At 29.0% G+C, this 22,257-nt stretch overlaps 1 protein-coding gene across 1 annotated transcript in view; it reads left to right on the plus strand.

Moving 5' to 3' along the window:
• The window catches only part of LOC111626501 (26S proteasome regulatory subunit 6B), a 33,596-nt gene extending 11,844 nt beyond the window's left edge, over window positions 1-21,752 (plus strand). Inside the window, exons 2-9 of the mRNA XM_023369896.1 lie at window positions 2,485-2,565; window positions 3,502-3,688; window positions 14,501-14,647; window positions 14,719-14,922; window positions 14,991-15,158; window positions 16,546-16,622; window positions 21,247-21,471; window positions 21,545-21,752. Coding sequence (XP_023225664.1) covers window positions 2,485-2,565; window positions 3,502-3,688; window positions 14,501-14,647; window positions 14,719-14,922; window positions 14,991-15,158; window positions 16,546-16,622; window positions 21,247-21,471; window positions 21,545-21,658 — 1,203 coding nt within the window. The 3' untranslated portion in view covers window positions 21,659-21,752. The remainder of the gene's footprint in view (window positions 1-2,484; window positions 2,566-3,501; window positions 3,689-14,500; window positions 14,648-14,718; window positions 14,923-14,990; window positions 15,159-16,545; window positions 16,623-21,246; window positions 21,472-21,544) is intronic.
• The last annotated feature ends 505 nt before the right edge of the window (window positions 21,753-22,257 follow it).

A 22,257-nucleotide genomic window follows, 5' to 3' on the forward strand; every position in this document is an offset into this window, starting at 1 on the left:
TTGCTCACACTCTGAGACATAGTCTTGTCCCAAAAATGGCTTTGCCATTTTACTTGTTTTTATTGGTTCATATTTATGAGTAGTTTGGATTTAAATTTTAGGAAGTTTGATTTAGTTCAAGGAAAATTCTAAATGAAAGCATTATCTTATGATTTAATACTACAGTAGAGCATCGATTATCCTACCCCCGATTAACTGTCACCTCAGTTAACCGACCGCATTCTAGTCAGCAAATTCAAATGTCCGCTAGTGATGTGGCACTACAATATTTGGCTATGTATTGGCTACTTTAATATTATTTTTGTTAAATTATTGTGTGTTTTAACTGGCAACACTGGCTCGACCATGAAAGGGAGGCCAGTATTGAAAAGAGGCTTAATTTTCTAATTATGAGTGGTTGTTTGTTTTGTGAGCAATAAAATAATTTTTAACGATACAATAGCGACAATTATTATTTAAAAAAGAAATTTGATAGGCTTAACATGGAGAAAAATTCAACGCGAAGTAGGTTAATAGCAATATACTAATTACATGGGATATAATAATATACTACACTAATAATGGATTTTTTCATACTTTTCAGTTATCCGACTTTTCAATTATCCGACCAACCCCAGTCCCCAATTGAGTCGGATAATCAATGCTCTACTGTATTTCTTATTAAAAAAAATTAATTTGCTTGTTTCTTAATTTGTAACAAGAAATTATTTGTGACATTGTTATAATGCCGGGCTGCAATTTTTAATCATATTTTATATTAAATAAATTTAAAATATGTTCTCCATATCAAATTACTACTGCAGTGTCTTGCCCCTGTACATCATGCTTTTCCTTTTAACAATAGTGTCAAGCTGGTCTTCTATTAACTGCTTTCAGGAGAAAGTTTTGGATTGAAATAACGTGACTTCTAATTTGTATCAGATGTTTGTATATAGTTAATTGGGAACCCCTACCCCTAAGGTTTTGACATCTAGTCTAAACTTTCATCTATCTAACTTTGTTCTCGAGATTAAGGAAAGACAGACGAATGATAGTAGAAATTTATAGGTCTACAATATTTTCAAATGCAGCCCAATGAATAAAAGTACAGCCCAAAAATTAATTTGAGTATTTTATTTTTCTTTTATTTATTTAGAAATTAGAAAAAAAATTAATTGTAAAGTTAGTTATTATTACTGTAGAATTGTATTTATATTTACAGGGAAAAAATTAAATTACAATTAAAAAAAAATTGCTTTTAAAATTTGAAAAAATTGTATAGTAACTATGATTTATGTATAGTCATCAAGTATGCTAAAGTAAGGGGAAACTGTCTACAAGATTGCAATATACTGCCATCGTTCAAAGAGAGTGTTATGGGGATTATTGGAAACAGATTACCATAGATGAAAGGTCCCTGATAACTATCAAATTCCACTAAAATAAACAGAGGAAGAGCAGGAGGGCGAGCATTAGGAGCAATGTAATGTATAGTAACAGGTATAATTAGATGTAATGTAACATATAGTTCCTAGTGAACCATTGACGAGACCTCCTTGCACCCATAAGTTGACTCTCATCATGATTCTGGCATTAACTGAGAGATTAAAATACTTGGAGAGACCAAGAGTTGAGTCATCTTTGGATGAAGGCAGAGCAATATCTGGAGTGTTTTCAGATGCTATATAAGTAACAGGGCATCCAGTTGACTACAAGTAGTCTTCATTGCTTTGTTTAACTTGCTTGTTTGTTTGTTGGATATAGCTCTACTGCCATTTGGAACTGATCAAGTTCATCTCTGGATAAACAGACTCAATAAATAGATACTGCCACGTAGGATGTAGCCTTAGTCAACTCATTTTGACCTCTAATACTGAAGGAAAACGTGACCTTCGTTTTGACCCTATCTCCAGTTCTACAAAAATGGATCATTTTTGAGAATTGAAATTTTAATCAGTTCATTTTTGAGTGATGATGAGTCGTCCTAGAAAATTTCATCAAGATCCGACAACTCATTCTAGAGTNGTTGATTGTCTTACTCTTTTAATCAAAATTTTTCTCAAATGCGATAACGCATTGTAGTTTATATTGCGTTGTCGTTTTCTATTGCCACTATGACTTTTTTCTTTCTTGGATGCCATATTGATTAAATATATAAATCACAAAACTGAAAAACAAAGTATAGCACAAACACTCGGAAAAGCAATGCTTAACTCGCGCATGCCTAACACCAACTAAAATTTGACACAAAATACCGTTACGTTCGTTATCCGAGACAAAATTTTTGCAAAATAAAAGTTCGTTAACCGATTTGGTCGTTAACCAGGACGTTCGTTAACCGGGGTTCCACTGTATATAAATGAATTCTGTAAATTTTATATTTTTTATGAATGATAAAGTCACCATTCATAAAAAGTTTTTCAAAACTATCTAAACATTAAAATAATAAATTTAAGTTTATTTATATTTCTGTTTTGATTTAAAATAATTTATATTTTATTACAGGAAGAAATTGAACCAAAGCCAGTTTTGAATCTTCCAAATCCTGAAGATTCAGAATTAGAAGATTTATACACAAAATATAAGGTAAGAATTTTTATGATACCATATTCGAAAACAATGATATATCAGTGAATTCTTTGCAAGGTCTAAAATGTTAAAGAAATGACCCTTGCACCAGAGTTTGTGAAATATCAAAAGAAATAATAAATGCCAATACTGGGTTTTTTTGAACTACAAAACAAAAGTTTTAATTTGCACAAAAATATTTAGTATGAAGCTCAAATATTACAAATTTCAAATTCAATATTAACTACAATAAAATGCTTATTAGTGCTACTAACAATATTAAATCTCAAACAATCTGATTAGAGAAAAGAACCTGCAGAAGAAAAACCCTTAATCAACACCAATTCAATCAATCACAACTAGCAATAGTTCATAATTCCATAACTAGGTCCATAACTTAATGGTCATCATAAGCAAATTAAAAAAAGTTTGTTTAAATGAGATGAAAATGATATGATTATAACATATCAAAGATCTCAGCAGTTTAAATAAGAGTTATAAAAATTTGTTTTAGTTTATATCTATTTACAACAAAAGAACTATTCTTTTAAGAAAACAGATGATGTCTAGTGTCTGTTTATATGAATTTTAAAATGAAACTCATAACTTTCTTTTAAAGGAATGTTATTCCTAGCTTAAAAAATTTCTTTAATTTTCTAATTAACAACCCTCTTTAACAGTAAGATGTGGATATTTGTGTGAATTTGTTGTTTAGTGTTTGTATGTATGCTGTCATGTCTCTTCTGAGTTTTGTCATAGTAAAGTAGATATAGATTATAAATTCATTTATTTCTTGAGTCAGCTTCATCTATTGACATGATTTTCTGGTTTTGGTGATCAGTGGCTAGATTGCCACTGAAGCGTGTTGGCTGGATTGTTGTGTGTTGTCCATTTTATGTGTTAGGTGGTGAATATGTTTTTTCAAATTTAAAATTGATATATCTATTTATATAGAAACTGCAAAGACAATTGGAATTTCTTGAAGTTCAAGAAGAATATATTAAGGATGAACAAAAGAATTTAAAAAAGGAATATTTACATGCCCAAGAAGAAGTGAAGCGTATCCAAAGTGTACCATTAGTTATTGGTCAATTTTTAGAAGCTGTAGATCAGAATACTGGAATTGTAGGATCCACAACAGGTTGGTTCTTTATATAGGATGATTCAGTCAGGACTGAATACTTATTGTTCAATACTTCATGATTGCATAGTCACATTTGAATAAAATGTAATGTGAAACATACCTTAATCAATTGCTTCATGAAATGAAGAATTGTCCTACTTATGTTCATCTTTTCATTTTATATAGAGATAGTCCACATAATGTGTTCAGTACCAAGTGAATCATCCTGTATATGGTAATATTATCATCATTTGTTACAAATTGATGATGATTATTGATTAACTTTAATTAATATTTAACTATGATATAAATATTACATATTTCATTAATTCTGAGTCAAGTTAAAAAGAATGTAATGTTAGTTTAATTCTATTTCATTTGCACTATATAATGTGTTAATGTGATTACAATGCAATTATCAAATGTTTTTAAATTAGGAATTGTAACATCAAATAATAATACTACATACAGTCAGTTTCAAAATTATAAACACATCCAACTTTTTTCAATAACAAAAACATTAACAATAATAATGTATTTATTATATTAGTATGTTGTTTTCAACATCAATTCAAACATTTTCTGAAATTTTTAGAGCAATCTGACAATTATAAAAAAAAATTATCACAGATTTTCAATTTTTGATTGTTTCAAAAGTACAAAAACAGGTGCATAAAAAACTGATTTTGTAATGTTTCAATATTTTGTAGGTCTACCATTTGATTTAATTAAGTCAAATACTCTATCAGGCATATTTACTAGTTTTTGAAAGTGTTCTTGTTTAATATTTTCCCAACAATCCATGTTAGCTAATTTCAGATCATTTATAATAACATATTGTCTGTTTTGCCCATAAACAAGATGATTCATAATGCCCCAAACATTCTGTATTGGGTTCATATCAGGGCTCCATGATGGCCAATCAATTACATTAATTTTTTTTTCAGAAAACCAATTTTTAGTTGAGTTTGATACATGAATGTCAGCATTATCCTGTTGGAATTGCCAGTTTTCTCCCCAATAAGTGATCCAAAAGTTATTAAATTTTGATACAACAGTTCTTGATACTTTTCTGAATTCATTCTATCTTCTATAAATACAATGTCTGTTTTACCCCATCTGAATCCTGCCCATGTGATCACAGATCCCCCACCTTGCTGTTTGCTCATTATGATTTCTTCATTCTTCCTCAAATCATGTCAGTAGTGACTGACCACAAATTACTCGACATTGATATTAATATAAATAAAGCAAATAAAAGAATAAACAAAATAAAGCTCACAAATGAAATTCTCACTGATCTATTCTTTCAAATAGATATCAAAAACATCCTAGACAGCAATAAAATAAATACAAACTGGGACCAGTGGCAATTTGAAAAAAAGGAAATAAACAATGTTATAAAATCTACCTGGAAGAAAATAAAACACAATAATTTCAATAAAATTAAATTACTTCAGAGGGAATTAAGTACAAAAATTATTGAAAATAAATACGATGATATTAAAAGTATTGAGAGCAAGATCAGTGCTGAAATTGAAAAAAAGGTAAAAGACAATTACTTAAGTTACAAAATGAACAAATTAGGCATCAATAAACAGGCTGAAAACTTAATATTCAAAAAGATAAATAAAAATAAAGAAACTTAATTTAAACAAATTAATCATTAATAATAATATTATCAAAGACGAAAATAAAATTTTAAAAGAATTCCAGATTTTTTATACCAATCTATGCAAAGAACCCCAACTGACTGGAATCTTTGGGATGAAGTCACAAAATTTGTTAATCCTGTCAAAGACAAAAATGATAATTACATTAATAAAATCATATCAAAAGAAGAAATTAAAGATGCTATTAATGAACTTCATATTAGAAAGGCTCCAGTTGTTGACAGATTGCCTGCGGAATTTTACCGGTACTTTCGGGAGGATTTTACTGACAATTTTTATATACTTTACAATCATAACTCCTTCTCTGCCAACTTTAATGAGGAAAAAATGATTTTAATAAATAAAAAAGGGAATGAGGATGGACACATTGGTGACTATATGCCTACAACTTTGCTTAATATCTATTATAAGATATATAGTAATATTATTGCTAAAAAAATTGAAATAGTCTTTTATGATTATATAGGTTACACTCAGTGCTGGCATCAAGGACCGCACTATTCAAAATAATAATATGCTTACCAATCTAATCTGTGAGATTTGTGTTAAAAGAGAATCTCACTCTCCATCCTGTCTTTGGCACGGTCAATAGGAAAATTCTTTGGAAACTTCTAGATATTTTAGGCTTAAACAATAATGAAATTAATAAAATCAAAATCTTGTACCAGGCATCCAAAACAAAAATCAACATATATAACAGTGATTCTGATTACATCAATTGCAATGCAGGAGTAAGACAAGGATGCCCTTGTTCTATGATTCTCTTCATGATTTATATTGAAGCTCTTCTGAGAATGATTAACAGTGACAATATAATAGCTCCGCTTCACATTCTTGGTTTTAAAAATAACGTCAAATATGTGGCTCATGCCGATGACATTAATTTTATTATAAACGACAATGTGGCTCTCAACAAAACCATTGAAAAAATAAAAGTGTTCAGCAGTTTAACTAGTATGAGAATCAATGAAAATAAAAGTAAATTTAATATTTACGGCAACATTACTTGTGATGTCATGAACATCAGTACTGTCAACAGTATCAAAATTTTGGGTGTATGGTATGGTAGAGATAGCAATCAAAACAATCTTAATTTAATTAAGAGCATGTCTCATAAAATTAAAAACACGATTTTCAACTGGGAAACTGTTTGGCTTTACCTACCTGACCGTGTCACTATTGCAAATAAAATCTTAATTGACAGAATAATATTTAACCTTTATATCACTGATCTGAGAAAAAAGATATCAAACATCTCAATAAAATAATTTTTAGGTATATTCAGCAGTGTGATTTTGAGTCAATTAAAAGAATTATAATGAAAAATAATTTAAATCAGGGAGGATGGAGAGTGTGGGACATTGAGTCTGGAATACTCCCTCCAACTGGCTAATATGGTTAATGCTATAAAAAATCAGAACTATCCTCTTGCTCTCATCGCCCATTATATATTAGGTCCTATTGTTAAATGTATTACCAAGAATGATGATAATTTCCTCTTCCTTCTCAACAACTGCAGTAAATACAAAAAATGGAGAGAAATTGTTACTACCATAATTAATAATGACCAAATCAGTAATAAATTAAGGCCCAGTATTGTCTACATGAATATTCATAAGCAAAGTATCAACAAAAATCTAATGGATACTATGATCAATTGGAATGAGACCTGGGTAAATGTTGGGAGGCTCCCTGCTGAGTGGTGTGAACTCATGGAAAATTTTGAACATCGTGATGACTAGGGAATATCTTCACACCTACTAGTGTGTAAGTATTTCTTGTTGTCCTCAGTGTGATCACAATGAGAGTATCTTTCACATTGCTGAGCAAACTTGGCATTGAGTAGACAAAATTTTTAATACCTGTATCTCCTGGCAAATCGTTAAGTTCCACTCTAATTTTCTTGTTAAAAACCAAAATAATTACTTAATTAATTGGGTTACTGCTTTGACCAAGAGGGTCATCTGGAAAGTGAGATGCACCCTTATTTTTGAAAATAAAAAATCAAACACAACTTTTATAAAAAATAAAATTTGTGAGGAGGCTAACTTCAAACCAAAAGCTGACCATGAGAACTTTTCTAATAGGGAACATAATGCTCTATATTTTGCCATGGAAAATATTATGTAAAAAAATGTTAATAATAAATTTGTATTTAATGATCACTGGCAATAAAATTACTTCTGTTTCAACTGTAATTATAATCATTTGACTTTCTATGAAAAAAATAGAAATTTTCATTGTAACTGTTATACTCATAAAATTATTTTTCTGTTAATTATGTAATCTTTTTATCAACTCAATTTTATAATCTCCCGTAATTGTACAGCTTTTATATGGATTCTCTGTAATTATAATTTCCAATGTTTGAGAAATGTAAAAGTTGAAATATTAATGCTGTAAATAGTTTATTTATAACTCGCATAAAACTATCTATATTCAGTATAAAGTAACTTTAACTTTTTTGTATGTTTATGCTTCTTATGTATACCATTTCTTCATACCTTGTATATAATTGTATATATCTTACTACCATAAATAATCTCTGTTATTATGACAATTTCATAAATCTGTTGTTTTTTTTATTAATTAATGTATAAGTCATCTAACACAATGTACAAAATGTCTCATTAATATTTCCTGCTGCTCAGCATGTTGCTGATTTGTAATAATTAACGATTCTAAATAAACTTTAAATTAACCAGTAGTGACTGTAACTGTCAGGTCCATCCAAATTCCATTTTTTTTAAATCTGAAAAGCCTATTTCTTTCCACTTCTCTTTCCATGTTTTCTTGTCTTTGGCCCACTTTAATCTAGCTGTTTTGTGCAGCAATTGCATTAATTTCAGCTTAGCAGCCATTTTTGTAAATTTGGTATTTTTATGATTATTCATACATCTCCATATAGTTGCTGATGAAACTTCAATTGGCTATGTTGATGCTGCTTCTCTGACAGACAACTTGTTAACCTTTCATTTCTAGGTGTAAAGAGTTTAGGCTTTCCCCATTGCTTATTTCTGCCATAATTTTCACCCTGAATTAACACATTTTTCACAGCACATGTAGATCGATTCACAGCTGCTGAAATTTATCTTGGAGATTGTCCTGCTCCTTTTAGTTGGTAAATTTTATGTATTTTTAACTGTTATTATTTTTCTGTGAGGCATTGTTTTAAATCACAAAAAACTGTTTAAAATTGTCACCACATTTGTAACAACTACTGTAATTAAACCAATAATTAATAAAAAAAATATCATACTAATTTTATGCTTGTGTGTTTATACTTTTGAAACAATCAAAAATTGAAAATCTGTGATAATTTTTTTTTGTAATTGTCAGATTGCTCAAAAAATTTGAGAAAATATTTAAATTGATGTTGTAAACAACATACTAATATTATAAATACATTACTATTGTTAATGTTTTTCTTATTGAAAAAGTTGAGTTTGTTCATAATTTTGAAATGGATTGTATCGTATTATTATAATGATACATTGGCCTCTGACTCATTCATTGACTCACTGACATAGTCTGAATAGGAAGAGATTTTTTACAGAAAAATATGAAAAAGTTTAGAGCAATATTTTCAACTGCTTGTCCACAGAAAAATATTTAATCATACTGATGGCACAGTTGATTATGGGTGACATTTAAATACTAATCTAGAGTTCTACCTTGCTCAGGATTCCTACCCATCCGGAAAGTCAGGGATTTTCATTAGTGTTTGGAAAAAGTAATGTAAAGTTGGGAAATTTGTCAGAAATTGTCAAAAAGTCAGGGAATTTGCCTCCTCCTTTGCTTGTTGATTTTTTGCTTACAATATGGTTGACTAAGTGTAGCTGTCTGCAGATAGCAAGAAGTAATATGATGCAATGCAACTTATGAAAAGGGTGCAGAATATTTTCAGGACCCAAAATTTCTCCCAAACATACACAGAATTTTTACAGAAGTTTACAAAGTACAAAAAATGATAAATAATTTTAATTTAAAATGGTATTATATATCATTTTTTTATTTTAAATTTTATTGCATAAAGCAATTTCTGTTTTTTTTTCCGGTTTAATAATAATTTATGAAGTTCAGCAAATTTATTAAGGGATAAATTTAATAAATGTATACTTTTATACATAGATTATACAGGATTTATTAATGAATAATAAATAAATGACTTTTCTCTTTTTTCAAAGCTATATAGATATGGATTAATAACAGAATAAATTATTAAAAATAAAATGTTNAAAAATTAAATTAATTTAGGGAAAAAATAACAAATTAAAACATTGCAGAAGCACTATTGCTTCTCCAACTTTTTAATTTATGTTTTATATATTTGTTTTAATTTTTCAAATGATGTTTTATTTTGTCAATGTACCATACTGTCAAGTATGTTTCTAGAAGAATCAAGATCTCAAAGTGAAATGTTTTAGGCCTACAATGTTCTAAGTTCATCCCTTCATTTAACACCATATGTTCCAAGTGGTTATCCAAAAGAATTATTATAAATTGCAACACATGAAGAGAAATGTGAAACACTGGGATTGGACCTCCTAGAGAGGTCAGGGTTTAGCTACTGGTATTTCTTATGTTTTTAGTAGTGTTGCAACGAATAGTATATTCAGCCAGGAGCGTGGCTGAATAGCCGATTATTCGGCCAAACTATTCAGCTTGATTAACGCACGTACGAAAATTGGCTCGCAAACCACATTATGGCAAGGACCCTGCTCTCTATTGGCTCGCTGTCACTACGCTTCGCCAATCGCGTTAATTCTTGACAGTTGTAGCGGACAGACAAGAGCGTCATGGCAGTATGTGATAAATGATGATATCAAATGTGGATAACAACGAAATGACCTACACGTGTAAATAACAGAAAAAGAACAGAGAAGGACCGTGAAGTGAAAATAAATATGAAATTGAGTTGATAACATAATCAAACAAGTTGAGGCAGCTTATTGGCGCGAAATTTGCAGCCGTCAATGCCAAACAATTGTTGTCATAGACTTCGGAAAGTTAATGCTTGTAATGAAAGTCGCTTAGTGTGCACAGGCGAAAGCCTGGGGCCGTTCGGGCTACCAAGCTGTCTGGAATCTGTGAAATCATAACTGTGACTTATACAGATGTCCTATCTGTCTCTTTTCTCCGTTATCAGCAGGTTACGAGTCACGTAATTGTAAAATGGGAAATCTACGACAGAAAGTGACTAATCGAAAGTATCGTGAGTGCATATTATGATGTACGTGTAGGCATATGCAGACTAGAGCAATAGAGGAAAGAGAAAGGAAAGAGCAAAGACAAGCGCTTAAAAAGAAGGATAGATAGGGTCAGACCCTCAGATGTGCGATGATTCTCGAACAAATAGGTGTGTACGTGTGCTGATCTTTGTAATTATAAATTGTGAATACATGTGACTAATATTATTTTCTTTTTTATTTTGTGCATGTTATAAGTTATAAATAAATATAAACAAACAACACTAACCAGATAACATTAAATCTAAATACCAAAATGATTAATTTACTGTGTTTTTGTTATTTTTTACTTCTGTTTTTAGGTATTTCGGTATTCAGCTGAATAGCGAAAAATAGACCAAATACCGAATAGTAACCAAATATTCATTACATCACTAGTTTTTAGCTATGTGATCATTCTCAAGTTTTTTAACATAATTGAATACACAGTAGAAGAAATGCTAATTATTTATTAAATCATATTAATAAAGCAAAATGTAAATTTATATTTACATTCTAGTTATAATGTAAAATCTGTCTAAAATGGAACCCGAACGAAAATTTAATGAGATGTTTTTGAATACTAAGAATGTAACCTAAATAACATGGAAAGATTCCACTTACAGACAAATAAGTGAAATTTCGTCCTATTTATAATGGTCACTGAAGAACATGATCAGTGTTTTTAAGAATGATTTTGAAACTTTTCAGTCAAAGGTCATGTGACATGGGGACATACTATACACACATTATATCTTTGTTAATTAATTTAATATTAGTCTTTGTTGGAATTAACAGGGACAGAATTGAATACTTTTAAGAATCAAATGAGTCTCTTGAGAATAAGTAATGAATGTAATTTATTACTTGTCCATGAAAACAATGAGAAAAAAGATTATTATGTAGTTAATAACTGACTAGCACTGAGTATTTGAGAACAAGTTGATTCTAATCTGTTGGTAATTAGAGATTGAAGTTAATGATTAATTAGAGCAGTGATTTTTCAAGTGGAATGCCATGGCACATTAGGGTACTGCATTGACACTTCAGAGGTGCCATGAAATAGTGTTGAGCAGTGCCATTATTATTAAAATGAATGCAACTGTGTTGATAGGAATGCATTTATCAGACATAGTTTAAAGATAAAAGAAAACATACTAAAACCTGTCCAAAATGGAAAAAATTTAATGTGTAATCCTGGTTCATGCAGGTTTTACTATATTAAATAAAATATGTTGATTGTTGTTACATAGATTATTAGAGTAGTTCTGCAGAATAAAAAATGTATTGAATAAAGAAAATATATGGTAATTTTTTAATATTAGTAAAATATTGTATTCATTTAAATGCAGTTTTGTATATTGGTCTCATTTAATAGTTGTGGTAGTTAGTAATACAAATATTTGTATAATTTTTATTTTTAAACTAAATTTTTAAAATCTCTTATACAGTTCTTAATTCAATAATAATTAAATGCAAGTCTCTCACTTTTTTGATTAATCATTCTAATTGTTTTAAACTTTTTAATTGTTTTTTAAATTTGTAATATAATTTGCTTGTCAAATTTAGTCTCCTCCTAAGATTTATCAGCAAATTTATCTTTATTTTTAATTTATATATTTTGCTGCTATTGTTGATGGAAACAAGTAGTCAGTTTTTTTAATACAACTTAGTGATGTCAACAATTAATGCCTTTCCCCATATATAGTCAGTTGGCATTAATTGTATAGTCAATATACAAATAATGCCAATGTAGATAGTCACCAAGTAACAAAAGTGCATGTAGTTTTCAAATCTACTGTATGATGATTTCTTAAGGTAATCTGAGCATTGCTAGGTACAGTACATCAGCTAGTGAATATATACTACTAATTTATTAGTACATTCATGGAGAAGTATATTTTTAAATTAAAATCCAGATGTTATTCTGCAGTGTTGTAAAGGAAGAAAATAATATTGGGCTGCAAATTTAAAATTGCAGATCTATAAATTCTCACTGGCATCCATCTGTCAGCTTGTACTTTCTTTCTTTAGAATGGAGTCAAGATCAGAAATGGAAAGCTTAAAAGCCAGAGGCCCCGATTAACTATATATAAACATTATTTTGATTCAAAAATTTTCTCCAGAACAGAGCTAGTAGATGATTGGCAGTGGTATGTTGTCAAATTTGTTTCAGAGTGAGACTCAAACCCACAACTTCTATTGGTCCTGATAGTGTAATAGTGGTATCCATGCAAGTTTGAGTCTTGCTCTGGACCAATTCTTTTCTTTAGAATTTTCTAAATTAAAAATCAATATGAGATGGCATGTGTTACAATTTATAATAATTTTTTATATAAACATTAGTATATATTTGTATTGTNTTAAAAGTCATCAATTTTTATTAAATTTGTTAAAATATAAATAGTGAAAGAGAAATTTTTGACAACATATTTTAAAACAGTATTAATTTCATATATCACTATTTATAGTTGCACTAACTTTTTAAATTTATAAAGCAGAACCACCACCAGATTACATTGGGCTACTTTTCTGCAAATATATTTAATTAATTACCAAATAGTTTGTCACTAGAGAGAAGCATTAGGTGCCATCTCTTATTAAATTTATACTTCATAATTAAATTAATATTAATTAAATAATTTAGAATATTCTGAGAGAAACGTATTGTATATATTTAATTAATTACCATATATTTGTGCAGATAAGACAAGGTATAAATTTTCGTCAAAGTTTTATAGTTTTAGCATATATCTGTCCTGTAAGATGACACCCAAACTATCAACAGCCTATGAATTCAGTTTAGATCAGCAATGATCATCTGGATAATAACACTGTATACCATATATGGAATTACTGTATGTCCTATTTGTGATTTTTCAAATGAACAAATTTTATTTTGTTGCATCTGGCAGCACTGCCTTGCAATTGTTGCAAACATTCATTCATGATTTGGATAATTTGAGTAACCTTGACTATTCACAAAAATGTCATATGGGCTATTCTATTTTGTGGACATATCCTACTCTCTACTAGTAAGTAATTATGGTTTGTCTGTTTTACTATAATGGTTTTAATTTATATAAATTTCAATCTAATTTTTTTTGTATCTGTCCTATAAGACAATCCCAGATTTTCAGGGCCTTTTTTTTATGATTCAACTCTTGTCTTATCTGCACAAATATACAGTAATTTAAAGAAATGATATAAATTTAATTTTGCATCATTTGTTACAAATATCTGCTTACATCTAGTCAAATTAATTAGTAAGTAATTATTAATGTTACTTTAAAATAGTCCAATAATTTGGCAGATTGTTTATTTTTAAAAAAGATTCATAAACTTAGGTCAGGAAAATTTTTGCTTCATTAAAATTATTGCTAGAGCATAATTTAAGGTGTGAAATCTTCCTAAGATAGTAATTAGAAACAATCACTGAATTGATGAATTATTTTTCTAACATCGTACAGTTTGTTTTTAGAAATAAGAATTAAATTAGGTATGAAGCTTTATCTGATCTGAATAATTGATATTCTTAACAGTATTAAACAAAAAGGTATTGAAACTGATGCTGAAATTAGTATATTTATTCAGGAGTTAAATACTAAAGCTAGTAAAAATGAATTATTTGTTTGAAATCAGTTGTTGTAAAGCTGAAATTAACTATATCTAGCAATTGTCTGAAATATATTTTATCTGAACTCTATGAATTTATTTCAAGATATTTTCATATTAGCTTTATGAGAAATTAATTCAATTTGGTATTAGACTATTAGATAACTATAAAATCTTAATGTTAATTAGTAAAACAAAATTGCCTTTCAACATACTTGATGATTTTTTAAAATTATTATTTGATGATGATATAACTTAACATTAGAATAATATTAAAATGTTTTAAAATTTATGTATATTTTGTTATTTCTTAGGTTCAAATTATTATGTTCGTATTTTATCAACAATTGATAGAGAATTATTGAAACCTAGTGCAAGTGTTGCTCTTCATAAGCATAGTAATGCCTTAGTAGATGTTTTGCCCCCAGAAGCAGACAGTAGTATATCTATGCTGAGACCAGGTAAAATTTAATTTCAATTGTTTGTTTTCTTTTGAAAAGAAAGAAGTTATATGCATTATGATATTTTATAGATGAGAAACCAGATGTAACATATGCAGATATTGGTGGATTAGATATTCAGAAACAAGAAATCAGAGAAGCAGTTGAATTGCCTCTTACACATTTTGAATTGTATAAACAAATTGGCATTGATCCTCCTCGTGGTGTTTTGATGTATGGACCTCCAGGATGTGGTAAAACTATGTTGGCTAAAGCAGTAGCACATCATACAACAGGTATTATTGCAAATCTTATGTATATTTTTAAATTCAAAATTTTAATACTTAATTTTTTTTCATTTTAGCTGCATTTATTAGAGTTGTAGGATCAGAATTTGTACAGAAATATTTGGGAGAAGGTCCCAGAATGGTAAGAGACGTTTTCCGCTTGGCAAGAGAAAATGCACCAGCTATTATTTTTATTGATGAAATAGATGCCATTGCTACCAAAAGATTTGATGCACAAACTGGAGGTTAGAAATTGATAAAAATGATGATTACTTTTTAATGCATCATTAATACCAAACTGTATAAAAAATATTTAAGTGATTTTATTAAAGCTTAATTATAATAATTAATGTCTTAGTTATAAATTTTATAAGAGATTTTATTTTTTTTTAATTCATTTAGGGGTGGCTTTTTTTCACTTTAATTAGCTCTCTGTAATTAAAGTGAAAAATAAATATCTTGATGATTTTGGATTTTTAGAGTTCATTTCTTGAGTTTTATTTTTAGAATGTTACAATTACATCTGGAAATTCAGATATAAGTATACAATCATATCACTTAAAGGAATAAAAAGTACTATACACTTCCAATGCTACAACTTGCTTTTCATGTATCTTGTGCAGGATTTTAGTTTTGATTTCCTTTTCTTTGGAAAAAATATAAAAACAAATGCAATAGAGTGAGAGGAGCTCTACATTAATTTTTATGGAATTTGTTTCCAAAGTAAGATTTTGATTAAAGTGGCAAAATTGAAAGTTTAAAAATGAAAATATAATACTGATCATCTTTTGATACCCATGTTTCAGGGCCTCTTCAAGGCTTATAATTTACATACTGGGGACTAGCCAATTAGTTCTTGTTTGACATTTTCTAACCAATTCTAATATTGGCCAGAAAATGCTGATCAAATTATGAAAATTTTTTTTTTTACTTTTTCCTTCTAAAAGATCTTTTTGTTTACATTTAGAGAAATTTAAAACTGAAATTATATAAATAAACTACTAAAGTATCAAAATAAAATTTTAAAGCATGTGTTACCACATTATTATATGTTTATAGTCAATGAAATATTTTTACATTACACTATTTTCATTATGTTGCAGCAGTATACTCAGCAATTCATTCAATTTGATTTTTTGTTATTCATTGGAGGATTTACTGCTAGCTTCCCCACACTGTGTGAATTCTCCCTTTAAAATTCACATCATTTTAAGAAAAGAAAAAAAAGACAAGGTCTGAAATAATAGTATAAGTGAGTGCAGCCTGATAATTATCATAAATGACAAGACAAAAACAGACTGACTGCAGATTGGTTGGAATCAGGTCCAGTTAGAGAGAGGGTAAGCTGGGGCAGTAGTTCCAGAGCATAAGATGCATTCTGTGGGCCCAGGCCATGTTTAAACATTTGTTGGCCAAAATCCAACATGTTACATCAAATCATCATTAGCCAAATTCTGAATTGAAATTCCAGATATAAAAGAGAAAAATTCTAATTCCTAGAATATTGTAAATCAGAATTTAAAATTTATAAAATTTTTCTATATAATTAAATTTTATTTAATAACTTGCATTTGTATTTTCTTTTAAATTATTAAATCAATGTATTGAAATAAACTTTTTTCTGTATTTCAGCTGATAGAGAAGTACAAAGGATTCTCTTAGAACTTTTAAATCAAATGGATGGATTTGATCAAACTACAAATGTCAAAGTAAGATAATTACAAAAATTATTAATTTTTTAGTATACTATTTTCCTTGTTTAGATACAAAGAATTATTATGTATGTTTGCAATGAAAAATAGTTACTCAAATAACATTTTTTTTCCAGTAATGAAACTTTAAGATATAAATTTAAATGTAGAGCTAATACAAATTAAACATACCAAATTTATATTTTCATTAAACAAGAATCCATATATAGATATCCTTCATACAACATGGTTTGAAAATTGGGGAAATCCCCCCATACAAAATTTCAGAACATTTAAGTCCAAACTCTGTTGTTCAATACTTTTTTTATTCAAGTATGCATGTGTGTTGTCATCTCAAATTTGCCCATGGATTTTACAAGATTTTATTTGACATTTTCAATTTGTTTCATGCCTTTCATCAGGTTTACTTTAATGAAAAGTGATAATGTTTTTTTCTTCCTTGTCTTAGCTTTCCTATCAACCAGGTGTTGTTGTCATTGCTTTCAGACTTCAGTCTTTATGACTGTCACTGTTTTCTTTTTAGATTAATCTTTGTACAGTAGAGTCTCAAAAACTCGGCACTCGATAACCTGGCAGTCCAGATAACTCGGCCACACCCTGGCAGGGCAAAAAAATCCTTAGTTAATTAATTTTCATTATAGACAGCTTTATGCCTCATAAAGTATTTTTCTGAGGTCTGTCTTATCAGGTAAATTACTGTACACAGTGTATTCATTAATTTTCATTTTCATGTAGTAAAGGCTCTATGCCTTCATAAAGGACGTACTTTTCCTTTGTTTAAGGGTATTTGGGCAGTTTATTCTCTGTTGTATTCTCAAGTAAACAATACATACAAGTACAGTACAGTATTTTCTGAGGAAACACTCATACTTATTTTTTTTAACCCCATTCCCAATAACCCGGCATTTTCATGAACTCTGCTACCCTTCGGTCCGCATTAGGCCGAGTTTTTGAGACTCTACTGTATTTAATAAAGTTTATTAATAATATAAAAGCCATCATCTGTGTGTGTGTGTGTCTGTGTGTGTGTGTGTGAATTCCTTATAATTCCTGCAATTTTTGTCCAATCCAGATGATGATTTGGTTATATTCGTTTTATGTTCTGACAAAGTATAGTCAACTTACTTTGCAGAAATATTAGCTATAGAATAAATGTTTTATCGATTTTAGATCGGTGATTGCTCTAATGTTGCAGTGATGTCAGTAAGTTCATTTAGTTCTTGCTTGACAATGAAATTCCCCAAGTTGCATTTTAAAATATTTTGGCAAATGACATGTTTTAAACTACTTCCTTAAATTTAAAATTTAAACTTTAAAAAAAGATCATCACATTGTGTTAATTCTATAATAAATTTAAAAAAAAACTTTCCATAGTGACCACTGATGTTCTATTATTCAATTGGAAGTAACGATATAACAAGTCCATTATTAAAATCTTTCTTTACAAAAAGATTTCCAATAGTTTTTTTATTATAAAAGTCATCAGCTGTTTTTGTTTCTAAGTGAATATTTATGTAACTCCTATTATTTTTGTCCATTTCAGGTGAAATTTTGTTTTATTGCTCTTTGTTACAACAGATAGTATAAACTACTAAATTTGTAGAAATACAGTAGAGCGTTGATTATTCAAATCTATTGGGGACTGGGGTTGTTCGGAAAATTGATATTTTGGATAACCGATTATGTACGAAAAAATATATTAACCTATCCTATGTTGAAATTTGTCTCCATTGCGTGTCACTTTGCGTTGAATTTTCGTTGATGTTAAGCCTAACGTAAACTTTTTAAATTAATAATCGTGACTATTGTATAGTTAAAAATTATTTCTTTATTTTGTACAAACAAAATAAATATATTGAAAAATATAAAAACAATAAAAAAGTATACTTCAGAAGTTAATTTAGTATCAAAAACATAAAATATTTGAGTAGCCCAAGACATAGTCAAAGATTGCAGCACCACAGCACTGGCGAAAATTTAAATTTGCCGACTGGAATTCTTTTGGATAATTGACGCTCTATTATATTTGCAACTCTTTCTTGAATTCCTTGAAATTACTCTTCTCAATTCTTCAATCTGTACTTTCTCATAAAAAGTATTCGGTCATGCTTGACTGGGTAATTTCTAGATTAAACATGTTTAGGTAAGTTTTGTTAAACTTTTTAACCATAGTTAAGTAATCATTTCATAACAATGATGGATGAAATACAGTGGTATCTCAGTATTTGAACAGTTCCCAAATCAAACAATTTGGTATTTAAAATTCTGGAGAAAAAATTGCTTGGTCCTCGATTGAACAAATGTGACCCACTAGAACAGATTTTTGATTAATAATATATTTTTATTTTGTTATGTATAAAAAAATTTTATTGCAAAAAAAAAATGAAGACATTGCTGATATTTGTGATATTGACAAAAAAACTCAGATGACAATACATTTTAAAAAGAAAATGCCCTTGTTTAATTAATATTAATGTATAATACAGTACTTTTAATTGTGATTGTTAGTTAAATTATTGATTGCTTTAATAATCAATAATTATTTCCAAACATTTCTTTTAGTAACAAAAAAGAATGTAACCAACCTTATGTTTTGCATTAGTCTTTTATTTCAAATAGCATGGATTTGCAAAACAGCATTTTTTTCTGAAAACTACCATGTTATACAAGGGACATCAATACATCTAAACAAGTAAATCGTTCTGCTGGTATATATCTAACAAATTAAGTAAAATAATTTTATTTTAGTTTGATGATTATTCAACATTAGGCAGTGTATAAATTAATTGAAGTATATAGAAAATATTACCAACCTTTTAATTTAGTGAATCTTTGTATGCTAGGAAATAATTAGCTATATTTCTAGGGCAGTGTTAATTGCAATCATATGGAATAATTACTAGTTCAATAAATTTTACCAAATATAATAAAATCTTTTAGAGTGTTGGTCAATTTCATTGATACTAATAGCAATTTTGGCTGATACTTCAATACCTTTTCCAGAATGTCGTGCAGCAACAAATATCAGCTTAGTTTTCACGATGCACTCAAATACTAATATTGTTGAACATTAAACCTGATCTTATTTTGTTACAATTACTTTTATTTAATATATCTGTTACTGTAAAAGACCAATATTTGTGAATGTAGACATTCGCTGGTGAATGTCAACACAGACAACTGTGTGAATGTTGACATTCCCCCCATTTCGGTCATTCACAGTAACATATCTATAGGGGTGTCTTTTTTTTGCAAATTATCTATTTCTGAAGGAAATTTATGTTAGTGTAATTTGCAAAAAAAAAGTCACCCCTATAGAGATATTAAATAAAAGTAATTGTAACAAAATAAGATCAGGTTTAATGTTCAACAATATTAGTATTTGAGTGCATCGTGAAAACTAAGCTGATATTTGTTGCTGCATGACATTCTGGAAAAAGTATTGAAGTATCAGCCAAAATTGCTATTAGTAGTATTAAAAGAGTATCTATTTCTGAAGGAAATTTATGTTAGTGTAAACTCTTTTAATATAAAGTTCTCTTAGAAAGTTTACAGGGATGTCTTATTAGTGTTGCAAATTACACTTACAAATAATGCTGGTTTTTTTAATTATTTTAATAAGAAAGTATATTTTAGAATTGGTTTGGTTTAGTTTATTTGTTGGTTCATTTTTGCTTAGGAAGAGTTGCATTCTGACTGAATTTGGATTTTGATGTTTAATTAATATATACTGTAAAAATAAGCAAAAAAAAAATCTTGTAATAGAGAAGACTGCTATTGCTATAACAAAATAAAAAATTGGCCAACAGTATTTACATTAAAATATAAATAATTGTCTTCAAATTAATTGTCTTTTTTGTCTGTCTGTCTGAAATTGGTAACCATCATTTATTCCCTTATGTTCCAGAATACAAACATTTGACGACCTGACCTTTCTTTTTAGGCTGCTTGGCCGCCAAGTTTAAAAACATTCCTTTAAAAAACACACAACTTTGTAATTTCAATTGGATATTTAAAATTGGAACTGTCAGATCTTACAGACATCTTGTTTTTTCGAGCTTTATATATACTGAGGAAAATGTCTTCAAATTAATTTACATAAAATTGCCATCAGATGAAATTCTGCAATTGAATCTTCTGCAAAGATTCGTCACCAGGGGAAGCTACTAAAATCTACATTTACCAGTGCATTTTCCTCAGTAGATATAAAGGCTTGAGAATCTCCGAGTGGTAAGGATGGAAAGAAAAACGAAGATGTCTGTAAGATCTGCCAGTTCCAATTTTAAGTTTGTAATTTCAATTGGATATTTTTCTGTGTGTTTTTTTTTTTTTAAGAAATGTTTTTAAACTTTACAGCCAAGCAGCCTAAAAAGAAAGGTCAGGTTGTCAAATGTTTGTATTCTGGAACATAAGAAGGGAATAAATGGTGGCTACCAATTTTAAAATATTAAATATTGGTATAACAATGTTTTGTGTTCAAGTTATATCTATGCTCACATTCCACAGATTCCATCTTATATTTTGCAGGAAAAATTTGTCAGTAATGCTGAAATAATAGTTTTTCTGGTTTTTACAAGTTTTGCCTACATTTATTTTTAAACTAATACATTGCTATTTCCAGGTCATCATGGCCACCAACAGGGCAGACACGTTAGACCCGGCCCTGTTACGGCCTGGCCGACTCGACAGAAAGATTGAATTTCCCCTGCCTGACCGTCGTCAGAAACGTCTGATATTCTCTACCATAACAACAAAAATGAATCTGAGTGAGGAGGTCGACTTGGAAGACTACGTGGCGAGACCAGACAAAATATCTGGTGCTGACATTAATGCCATCTGTCAAGAAGTGAGCATTAAAAATAATTTTATTTGTTTGAAGTTTATGTCGCATAAAGCTAAAGTATATTCTTTTCTTTTAGGCTGGAATGCATGCAGTGAGAGAGAATAGATATGTAGTTTTAGCCAAGGATTTTGAAAAGGGTTACAAGAACAATATTAAAAAGGATGAATCTGAGCATGAATTTTACAAGTAGTACGATATGTATTGATAAATTTAGTTTTAGTGAATGTAAACAATTTTATATTTGTTAACCAGTTTTCTTTAGAAAGAATAAAGAGTTTATGGCATTCTTGTTATATTACAAATGTGGCAAGATAACACACATTAACACAAACGTAAATTTTAATCATTACAATTTACAATATTAATACATAAACCACTGCAATGCTTCAACAAAAGACGAGCATTGCAACGTAATTTAATTTACAAAGATAGTAAAATGGTCGTCTCACACGCACGAGAGTCTTGCAATAAAAATTAAGATACGAGCTAGTAACCAGTCGTTAAATTCTAATTTTTCTACTAGAAAAAAAACTGCAAAACAAGTTAACTCTTTTAGGAACTTATATTCAAATGAGAATTACCCATTTGCTTTTTTTCTCACAATACAAAATATATATACAAATTTCCATAATACTATTTGAAAATACTCGTTTTAAATTTTATCGTCTAGCATTACTCATGCGGACTGGAGGTCGAGATCTCATCTGTCGGACAACTTACATGATTGAGAAAATATAGAAAATTACACGATAGATTTGGAAGATATGTCTTGCCTTGTTATAATTAACT

The sequence above is a fragment of the Centruroides sculpturatus genome, unplaced genomic scaffold (assembly GCF_000671375.1).
Source record: "Centruroides sculpturatus isolate CEXI.00-Female unplaced genomic scaffold, Cexi_2.0 scaffold159, whole genome shotgun sequence".
In the NCBI taxonomy this organism is placed as follows: domain Eukaryota; kingdom Metazoa; phylum Arthropoda; class Arachnida; order Scorpiones; family Buthidae; genus Centruroides; species Centruroides sculpturatus.